General features: G+C 43.0%; 1 protein-coding gene across 1 annotated transcript in view; it reads left to right on the top strand.

The window, feature by feature from the left end:
- The first annotated feature begins 940 nt into the window (after window positions 1-940).
- UBAC2 (UBA domain containing 2) overlaps window positions 941-10922 on the top strand; it is an 87665-nt gene continuing 77683 nt past the window's right edge. Inside the window, exons 1-2 of the mRNA XM_083854308.1 lie at window positions 941-1058; window positions 10218-10345. Of these exons, the coding sequence (XP_083710434.1) occupies window positions 1028-1058; window positions 10218-10345 (159 nt within the window). The 5' untranslated portion in view covers window positions 941-1027. The remainder of the gene's footprint in view (window positions 1059-10217; window positions 10346-10922) is intronic.

Below are 10922 nucleotides of genomic sequence, written 5' to 3'. Positions count from 1 at the left end.
CTAGAGTGGCATTTGTTTTCAGTCTTGTACTGCAGTGGGGTAAATGTGACTTTGAGGCCCACAGTTCATCACCACACAAACACAAAGCACACACACTTTGTGCTGCAAAGCACTGTCACCTTTTTAAATGCCTAGCATGACTTATTTCAGTAAAGTCTGATTTCTACATTTTCATTGAAAATGTCAGTAAAATTTGGTGCCATGTTAGTTTCAGCCTTCTGATACCATATCTCCTATGAAATGGAGAATCACCTCAATACTGGGTGCCTGCCCTGCTGTTGGAGAGCTGGAGTCTGATTAGAACTCATGGTCGTGATCTGTTTAATGCTGTCCCTTGGTAGAACCTGGGGAGCAATTAGTTTGATCCTAAGGCAGACACCTTCATGTGTCCACCCGCAGAGCTCCCCAGACCCGGCTGTCTCCGATAGCTGTACTGACAGTGTACCCCCTGCTCCCAATGGACATTCACCTGCTGGGCCCCCAGTTTAGGGTCAGCCTCGAGGACCAGAGCTTTCCCAAGTGTAACGAGTCAGGCTTCCTCAAGACACCTACATATTTAAAATTTAAATCGTGTTGAATCACGAAATCACAGAACAGTTGGGGCTGGAAGCAGCTCCCGGAGATGGTTTAGTCCAAGGCCCAGCCAGGGCAAGGTCACCGGGGCAGGGGACACAGCAACGCGTCAGGTGGGTTTTCACAGTCTCCAGAGAGGGACACCCCGCGCTCTCCCTGGGCACCTGTCCTAGTGCTCTGCCACCCCCAGTGGAAGGAAGTTCTCACTTGTGCAGATCAGAGTAATTACAGATAACAGCACAGCCCGAAGCGCCGCCCGCGTCCCGCCGCTCGCCCGGCGGGCCCGGCAGGGGGCGCCGCCCGGTCGCCTGGCGGCGGCGTTTGGCCCATCGCGGCCGCCTTAGCCTCCCCAGCCCCGGCCCCGGCCCCGGCCCGCCGCGGCTCCTCGGGGGCTGCCCGACCTCGGGGGCTCCGCCAGCCGCGCCCGCCGGCCGGGCCGGGCCGGGCCGCTGCCATGTTCACCAGCACCGGCTCCAACGGGTTCTGTGAGTACCGGCCGCGCCGCGGGCCGGGGAGGGCGGTGGTCAGGGGTGGGAGCGCGGGCGGCGCTGCCGCCGCCGGCCCCGGGGGAGCCGCTGGCTTCGGTCCCTTGGCTGGACTTTTAAACTGCGTGACGGCGGGAGGAGCCGCGGGTGTGTCTGTCTATGTGTCTGTGTATGTGTCTGTGTGTGTGTGCGTGTGCGTGTCTCCCTGTGTATGTGTCTGCATGTCCGCGTGTGTCTGTCTGTTTATATGTGTTTGCATACATCGGTATAGACCTCCATGCCAAGATACGTATCAAAAAAGAAAAAACCTTCTTCTCTTAACGTAAAATTAAACTTATTTTTTAGAACCGGTTTATTGATAAGGCAAACATAAGACTAACGTGCTCCTAGCTCTGTTTAGCTTTATTTTTATGCACAGCACATGTAAATAATTTCATGGTGCTACCTGAACTGACTTCACAGGTGTCTAGGATTGGCTCTGAGCTTGTTTACAGGACACAGAATCTGCAGCGTCTGGAAGCAGCAGTGAGGAGCTGACCTGGCTGTGGTATGGACTTGGGCACCACAGTCCTAAGAGCAGGCGAGGACAAATGATAAGTCAGAGCTTTGCTGACTAACTGCGCACTCCATACAAAATGGGTGGGAGTGTCCGGCTGCTGAAGGGCAGGAAGGCTCTGCAGAGGTATCTGAACAGGTTTGATCAATGGGCTGAGACCCACGAGTGTGAGATTCAGAAAGATCAAGTGTCAAGTCCTGCGCTTGGGTTGCGACCACCCCAGGCAGCACTACAGATCTGGAGAAGAGTGGCTGGAAAACTGCCTGGAGGAAAATGACCTGGTGCTGGTTGACAGCCAGCTGAGCATGAGTCAGTGTGCCCAGGGGGCCAAGAAGGCCAGAGGTATCCTGGCCTGTATCAGCAATAGTGTGGCCAGCAGGACCAGGGCAGTGATTGTCCCTCTGTACTCAGCACTGCTGAGGAGAGTGTGCGTCCAGTTCTGTGCCCCTCAATTTAGAAAGGACGTTGGGGTAGCATGTCCAGAGAAGGGCAATGGAGCTGATGAAGCACCTGGAATGCATGTCCTATGAGGAGTGGGTGAGGGAGCTGGGGTTGTTCTGCCTGGAGAAAAGGAGGTTCAGGGGTGATCTTACCACTCTTTACAAGTATCTGAAAGGAAGCGAAGTGGGAGTTGGTCTCTTCTCCCAGGGAACCAGCAAGTAACCAGACTAAGAGCACTTAGTCTCAAGCTGTACCAGAGAAGGTTCAGGTTGAACACTGGGAGCAATTTCTTCACGGAAGGGATAATTAGATATTGGAATGGGCTGCCTGAGGAGGTGATGGGGTCATTGTCCCTGGAGGTGTTTAAGAAAAGACTGAAATGTGGTGCTCAGTGCCGTGGTCTTGTCGATAAGATGGTGTTTGGTCACAGATTGGACTTGATGATCTCAGAGGTCTTTTCCAACCTAATTGATTTTGTGAAACCCCTTTGAGTGCGAAGACATCCTCTGACTAGGGGGGAATAATTCTAGCATTTAAAAAGGGATGTTAGTTGTAGCTGTATTTTGTATGAGGAATCCAAAGAAAGGGAGAGTGTTTTTTCAGATGGATCTGATAATACTCTGCCTTGATTTCCAGCTCCTGATTTTTCATCCCTCCCCTTGCCCCCCAATAGATATGGTAGAGGGACTTTTCAATAGCCTGTGTCTGTGTATAATTGTATGAGAAACAATGTAGGAGGAAAAGTATCCTTGTGAGACTGAATGGGTGGAAGGTCATGATCGGTATTTACAAGTTTTTCCAGGTTTGGTCCATCAGAAGGATGAGTGGGAAATGCTTGTCGTAAGAAACATACTTGTGGTAGGGAAAAAACCTAGATAATATGTCATTCTGCAGAAAGAAAATCACAGAATCATGGAATATCCTGATCTGAAAAAGACCCACAAGGATTATCAAGACCAACTTCTAGCCCTGCACAGGACAGCCCAAGAATCACACAGTGTGCCTGAGAGCATTGTCCAAATGCTTCTTGAACTCTGTCAGGCTGGTGTCCCACTTCACTGGGGAGCCTGTGCCAGTGCCTGGTTGCTCTTTAGCTAAAAAACCTTTCTAACCTGAACTTTCCCTGACACAGCTTCATTCCCAGTGTTGTACATTTTTTTCCATCTCAAAAATGAATACAACATACAGTCTTACTGAACTTACCTGTTGACTTAAAGTGGGTTTTTTACAATAAGACTTGACTGGTACAAGTGCACTGAGAAACTCTAGTAGAGGCATGGAATTAGGTTCAGTGACATATGCTCACCTGGGGCACAACTGTGGCACTTTCTGGTGTCCCTGTGCCCTCAGGCTTGGTTCTGTGTGTGTAGCAGAAGTTGCTGCAGTAGCAGCAGGAGTGTGGGGTTCTGTCACTGATGCACAGAATCTCATGGTTCAGGTAGTTAATAGATTGGATGTTGCACCAGGGAATTGTAGGTGTGTGTTCTGCCCCTGGCACTTGGGAACCTCTGGCAGAAGGCAGTGTTGGTAGATAATGGGACCTGTATCAGTGACCCTGAATAAAATTAATGGACACCTGGTTTAGCAGCAATAACAATTGTGCTGAAGGCTCCTGCAGCCTGCTGTGCCATCTCTGACAGACCAAATAATATCTATAATGTTGGTACGAAAAGATGTAAATGTAAAAATAAACATACCTGGTACATGGTACAACTATGAGATAGGGAAGCCAGGAAACAAAGGACAAAGCCAGTTTGCCCTTGTATGGAAACTGTTTCTGTTATCTGGAATATTGGAGAAGCTGGTATGCTCTGGGTACTAATAGGAGACACAGCACAGACAGATGCAAATGGCTCATCAGAACACTAAATGACTTGAGCTGACTTGTCCAAGAGCATTGCAGTGTTCTCAGGGGGCATCCTGGCAGCAGCTGGCTTTAGGTGTGCTTGAGAGGTGGGCTGTGGTGCCAGACCCAGGCTGGTTGCTTGCGTTGCAGTGTGCTGGCAGCTTTGGTCCCGTGAACAATGCTGCTGAAACACTTGAGCAGTTCTGCAAAGGCTCGCATGCGAGTGTGTGAATGGCCTGGCTGTTTGCTTTACTGTAGTGCTGCTTAGTTTGCCAAGAGGCTGCATCCCAGGAGCAAAGTATGATGTACAGGAAGGCTTTCCATTATGAGACACAAAGGCCTTACCCACTGTTTAAACCAGTTAGACCAGCACAAAGTCTTTCTGCAGACATTGTAATATCCCCTTTCAATATTCTTCATGCTGTTAATGTACCACACAGAAGTCTAGGAGGAAAATCTGCTAAGAGTTAGTTGTTATAAGGTAAAATTTGAGTCCATCTTTTAAAGCATATACACTTGTTATATCAGGAAAATATTTGATTACTTTGACTGCTGCACACAAGCTATTTCTTGTAGTAGGAGTGAGGAGAATCCTTTGAACTCGCTAGTCTAACTTAGGCTTTTACCTCTGTGAACCTTGTAGTGCAGTGCTAGCAATTTGTTAAAAATCCCCAAGGCAAGAAGGCATCTCTGTGCTCCTCTGCTTGCATAACTGGCAGGACTGAACTCTGTTGTGCAGAGGTGTCAGGAAAATAATAAAGCTATGTAAATTAGTGCTTTGAGTGAAGGAAAAATGAAGCATGTACTGAATACATAAGACTTTTGTACGTAACAGTATTATGCAATACAATGCTATATGGGAAAGCAAATTAGCTTGTACATCAGCATGCCACAGTGCAGCCTGGTTAGCTTGAGCTCTGGGAGCAGCATAGCATTGAAGACCACAAAACTGTGGCTATTCTGCTTCTGCAGAGCTAGCTCATTTCATTTCAAGCTCGTGTGGGGATCTCCAGATGGTCTTGTGGTGTAGCCGTACCTGATATTTCTGACAGTGTATACTAAAAGTAGAATGGTAACATGGTTTTCTGGTTGGAAGAAAAGTTTGCTGAATGGGGTAAATATTTTTGTTACTTGTTAGTTTCTATTTCAAGTGTTGCTTTTAGAAACAAAGGTTTTCTTTTTTTTTAATTTTTCTTTTTTTATCTCCTTTTTTTTAATAGTTTGTGGCCTAGGCTACACCTAGCAGTTTTCTAAACAGTAAATGTATAGGCAAGTGGTTTGATTACAGTCTTACCTCTGTCTTTAAAAAAAAAAATTAAAGCATGATCACAGGTTTCTCTATTAACTTTCTTAATACTGGTATTATTCACCTCTCAGCTTCTGGATTGAATTTAGAAGCATTTGGTGAAAAACTGTTCCTGCAGTGATACTCTTACCATTTTCACTTGCAAATAAACATCACTGCTGGCTGCTGAGCCCACTGCAAGTTCCTGGATAAGTCGTGGAATATAATAGATTAATATCCATGTGTTGGTTTAATGCAGGAAAAACAACCACCCAAAATGTTGATTCCATAAGTGCATTTGGGAAGTACTGTGCATTCAGATCTGTATCAGTTATGGTTTAATTCACAGATCCTGTGTATAAGTGTGGAAACCTTTGAACCCCTCAGGGAAACACCCAAGGCTTTGCCCTAGAAGAATATACCACAGAGTTTCCCCACCTAGGCTGAAAGAAAAGACTTCCCACTAGTCTGCAACTAGTGCACGCTGCAACACTACCTTGATCTGCCTCAGTTTTGCTTTCCCCATATATCCCTAGTTCTTGTGATTTCTCCTTTCCCTGTTTCCCCATTGATTGTGGTATCCCTGGTGGTCTGCCCCTGTGTCCCTATAAGGCTTTGCTCTTTGCCCTGCCCTTGTACTGCCCCTTGCCCTCAGACCATTGGCTCCTGATCCCATACTTAACCTTGTGCACACCTTTGATCTTGGTCTTCTGTCCCTGATCCCTTCAGTGTGCTGGACATAATAAACCATTGCAGGAACTTTTCATAGAGAAGACCCTTCTTGCCTCTCTTCACTGAGCTAGCTGTGGTATGTGTGGTGTGTGGACTTGACTGCTTTGCCTGAGTGCCTACCCAAGCAGCTTTTCCAGAAGGGATGCTTATTGGGAAAGGTAGCAGCAACCACCGTCTAAATTCTACAGTGCTACACATAAACATTTAAAAACTGGTTTGTGGGTATTTTGTGCCATTATAGTAGCTCCCAGCAGTCAATTTTCTGTTTGAAAGTGATGTGCCTGCCTTATAGCGGCTGGGTTTGGGAAAGTTGCAGATGATAGTGGAAAAAAAGAGTTGTTACACAGCATATTTTGTCTGCAGCTGTGGTGTAAGCTCAGTAGGGCTTTTCCCCACAGAAATTGCTCTGAGCTAATTTGAGCTTTTGCAGCCACTGCTCATCAGCTGGCTCATCACTTCACATCAGCTGGCAATGAGATCCTCTCCCAAGTCAACACTTGAGTCTTGAGCCTGGAATAGCAGCCCAGGGTGTGAAGTTGTTCCTGCAAGAGCTCTTCTGCCGACCGTAGCTTTGTCTGGCTGCCTGTTTTGCTATGCCCATCTGCTGTCTCCTCTTCACCTGTGACTAGTGAACAGGCAGGGACAGGAAATAATTTCAAAAACTGTGGCTGTTGCTGTAGCTTCTCATTCTTACCATTAGTGCAGGGGTGATTTCTGAAGGGAGTTGTGCCATAAACCTCCCCCGCAGTTTGTGACAGATGGACACTTGTGTATCCTTCACCTTCTGTACTTTAAAAGAGGCACTGGCAACCAGCAGAGTAGTAAGTAGGTTGTGGAAGAATAGGATCTGTGGGCTTTGTAGTAAGTGCAGGGGTGGAATGTGGAAGCTTAGATTTGTTTTTTTTCATTTATGTCACATTTCAGGCTCAGCTTTGCACTGTACAGTTGGTAGCATGAAGGTTGGAACACTTGCCCATGAGATTTTGAGAGGAGTTTTGGGGGGCAGCTTCTGCATTGCGCCAGGAAGAAGCAAAGATCTGTAGTGGAAGCCAATTGCTTACTCTTCATCATAGCATGGGCATATTCTACTGGTTATTAACAAAATTTCTCTGTGTACTTAGGTGGACACTCAGTAGATATGTTGCGGCATCAGTGCTATTACTGCCTGTTGTTTGAAAAAAATGCCACTTAAGGAGCACTTTGGGATTGTAATTTTATTCCGAGATCTTTGAAGACAGTATTTGATGTATTTTAACTTTCAAGGTCAAAATGAGTTGTGTTTTTTTTGTTTTTTTTTTTTTTTTTTTTTTTCTCTCTCTGTGTAGTATAGAGTCATTGTGTTTTCTCCTTCTTGTGTGCATTTGCATTGGTGCTGCCAGTGGACTGGTGCCCTGGTAGGTTTGTGGTAACTATTTCCATCTCACACATGGTTGCACATTCATTAGATTAGAATTCTGCTTTCTAAATTTTACCTTTGCATTATAAGTAAGGAATTTGACTTGGATGTCAGAATGCCCGATTGTGCAGAATCTGGCATTGTTTGTCATTTTTGGTCTGACACCATTGAGGCATTCCATAGGAATGGGAAGTTTGATCCTTCCCCGCGGCCTCATAGTGGTCCTTGGAAAGGATCTATATGCTGTTGAGGGATAAACCAAACTGCTAGACTGTGCCGTGAAACACTTGGAAAAAAGAATTTCAGAGGATGCATTATCATATTTTTCAAGTTGACCAGACAAGAACAAACTTCTCAACCATGATGACATTATGAGAAGCTGGAGAGTAGAAGTTTCCGTCTCTCAGGTGATGTTCCCTGTGGGTGGCAGTCAGATTCACAGGCTAATTGCTTCTATGGTTTTTCACTTGATGACATGTCTACTGATAAGTATTTTCCTCTGTATCAGGGTTTAAAGTGTCTAAGCTGAAAGTTAAAAGGAGTTTCTTAATAAAAATGTGTGTTCACACTTTTGGAGAAAAGAGATAAGATTTGGTTGGTTATTTTTGAAAACATTCAAATTAGGAATTAACTTCATAGGATAAAGTATTTCAAGTGTATATTACCTGTAATGTAAAAATGATCTAACAATAAAAAAATTGCAGCAAAATCTACATGTTAAACCTGTATAGAAAAATATAGTCATGGTGGGATATCTAGAGACTTTGTTGTCATGTGTGTCTGTAGTAATGTGATCCTTATGTAAAAAGTTTTATAGGATTAATTAGTTCTTGTGAAAATTTCTTAAAATTCATGAAATAACATAAATGCATTTGATAGTCAAATAACAGTTATCAAACTTTGGTTCAGAAATGTTTACTGTTGTGACTATGACAATTCTTCTGAATTAGGCTGTACTTCCAAATATCAAAAACATGTATCCTGATTATAAAATTGACCTTTTCACATTTAGAAATGTTAATTTAACTAAGGTAATAACTGAAGGAGTATTGCTTGAGGTTTCAAGTGAATATGTGTATGCATTGTCTGCGTTGTAGCTTTCAGGAAGCTCCAGCTTCTTTTTCTGCCCGGTGTTGTACAGCCCAACTGAATCAGAGGAATGAATAATTTTTAAAAAAATGATGTCTAAAAAATATAGACTTTATTTTTGGACAACAAAAAAATCCCCAAAGAAAGATACTGAAATGTGGACGGTTTTCTTGCATTAAAAAGAAGAATCAGGCAGAGTTTCTGCCTGAGTATCTCATACAATCACAAAAGTAGAGCTTATATTTAGCATAGTGACATCAACCTGTGTCAATCCAAGTCACTGCTTAATTTCTGTTAATGGATGGTTCTTCAAGGCCATACTTGTTTAAATGGAAACTGCATGTTTGAATAACGAACTCAAAAGGTGTGGGTGTGGACTGAAATAATAGTTTTAAGAAAAAGTTTTCATTATGATAGACATAGAAATGTTTTCATCACGTGGTGAACATCAGAAGACTGCAGACTTTAAGGTGCTGAACAGCTAACAGTGCCCATCAAAGTAATTCTTGATGTCATCAGTTAATATTTGGATGAGGATAGTGCCTAAACTGTGTAGCAAGAACCATATTTTCAATGGCAGTGGGATTGTGCCATAATTAAAATCTTCTCTTTGGTGCCTATTGCCATCTGCTTTTTTGAGCAGTTCACTGTTCTAGTGTGCAGCAGATGTTGAAAACATTGTTCATGGTACTCACTTTGATCTGGACAAGTAGTAAATGTTTATTGTACTACACTGTTTCATGCACTTTTGTTCCTCCTGTGCTCTTGCTCTTTACTCCCCATTAGTACTTTTAAAGTAATCTCATTGCTCCTTTTATTATATTAAGAAGAACGACAACAGAGCTATGTATTTTGTAGTGCCCCATAAAAACAATTGTCTGAAAATGAATGGATTCTGTGCCATAGCTGAGGTGTTTGGAAAGGAAGTAAATATGATTCAGGTTGCATATGTGAAAAGTAGAAAAGTCACAGAATAAATAATATTTCAGAGTCTCAGTGTTGGCTTGAGTTGTTGGGCAAGAGTTTATGTTTTATTGAATCAACTGCACCAACAGGTTAGGGTGAATTGCTGGCTGTGCTCCTGCTGGATATTCTACTTGGCAGATTTTAGTAAATGTGAAATGTGTATTGCAGATTTTGCTGTTCTTTGCTTGCTTTCTTCTGAGTGTCCTTTCTGAAAGTCGTGTCCCTAGAGGGAAAGAAGTTCTGATTCCGCAAACATCCTGATCTAGTAATTTCTTTATGAATATTTGTAATGATTGAATGGAAGGAGGATCATGTAAATTGACTTAGATATGTTTCCTTGAATGGTGGATCTAAGCACAGTGGTGAAAAAGTCCGTTTATTCAGGTGGTTCCTGCTTCACAGCCTCTAAGAAAAAGCTAATCTTAATCCCTAATGCAAAGGAAACAGAAGTATTTAACTAGATGTGTATGTGCATTTTGCTAGAAAAAAGAGTGATTATTTTATTTCCTGAAATGTGATTGAGCCTTAGGAGGGCAGTGTAGGAGGACATGACCTCTGTAGGTGCAAAGAACTTCGGTTTAGTTGTAGCCAATTTCATGAGACAATGTTGGAAACAAAATGTCTCATTCATATTTAACTGTCATTAATATCTCTAAACATTTCCTTTGGTTAGTGTGTTCTTCCTATCTATATGCAAGTTTTTGAGAACTTGGGAAGTTGTTGAGCTGAAAAGTCAAGTGATGTCACTGCTGTTGTGTCTTCCAGTCACCTGTTTAAATATGTCACTTTCTGAATGTGAAAGACCTTTTTCTAAAATTCTTTGATTGTTTATTTGTTTTGTCTTTAAGATAAAGCGCCTTTGTCAAAGAGTTTGTTAATAGTCCCAAGTGCCATCTCGATTCTATTGACTCTGCTCTTCCAACATTATCAGAAGTTCTTTGCGTATAACCTACAAGCTGTAAAAGAGGATTTTCAGGTAAGAGTGTTCACTTTGTGTGGAAAGAGACTGCAAACTGTGGTCTTCCATGCAATTCTTCCCTACAGTCTGTTTGTCTTCTGGTTCTTTCCCTCTGTTCACTGCTGTAGACCAGCTTGTTATTACCTTTTTTAATGTCACCCCAGCATGCTACTTTTTTTGAAAACATGAGAAAAACTGATCTGAAACAATCAGCATAGCTTTTCACTTCTTTTTCTTGTCTGGGAAATTACTTGGTTCATGTTGTTTTTCCTTTCAGGCATTGATTGGCATTTGGAAACTTGTTGTCAATGAAGTGTGACTTAACCCATTTAATAATACAAGTATTTTGAAATGAATGTCAGTATCTTATTGTGCTTAATTTTTGAGGCTGAAGAGGGCTATTTTGATTAGGCATGCAGCTTATAAATTATTTATTTTAACAATGGAGGCCATAACTTTCATTCTCTAACAAACTGTTGTGGAAAACTAAACTTTGCCTGTTGAATAGAACTGCTGCTTCTAAATAGAAAATTCCAGGTGATGGGGGAGTTTGTCATGCTCTTCAATAATCAGCTGATTTGGTTAATTTCTTATT

This window comes from Zosterops lateralis (genome assembly GCF_965231275.1).
Source record: "Zosterops lateralis genome assembly, chromosome: 2".
Taxonomy (NCBI): Eukaryota; Metazoa; Chordata; class Aves; order Passeriformes; family Zosteropidae; genus Zosterops; species Zosterops lateralis.
Note: the sequence above shows the minus strand (reverse complement) of the source record. Positions and strands in the feature narration are given on the sequence as shown.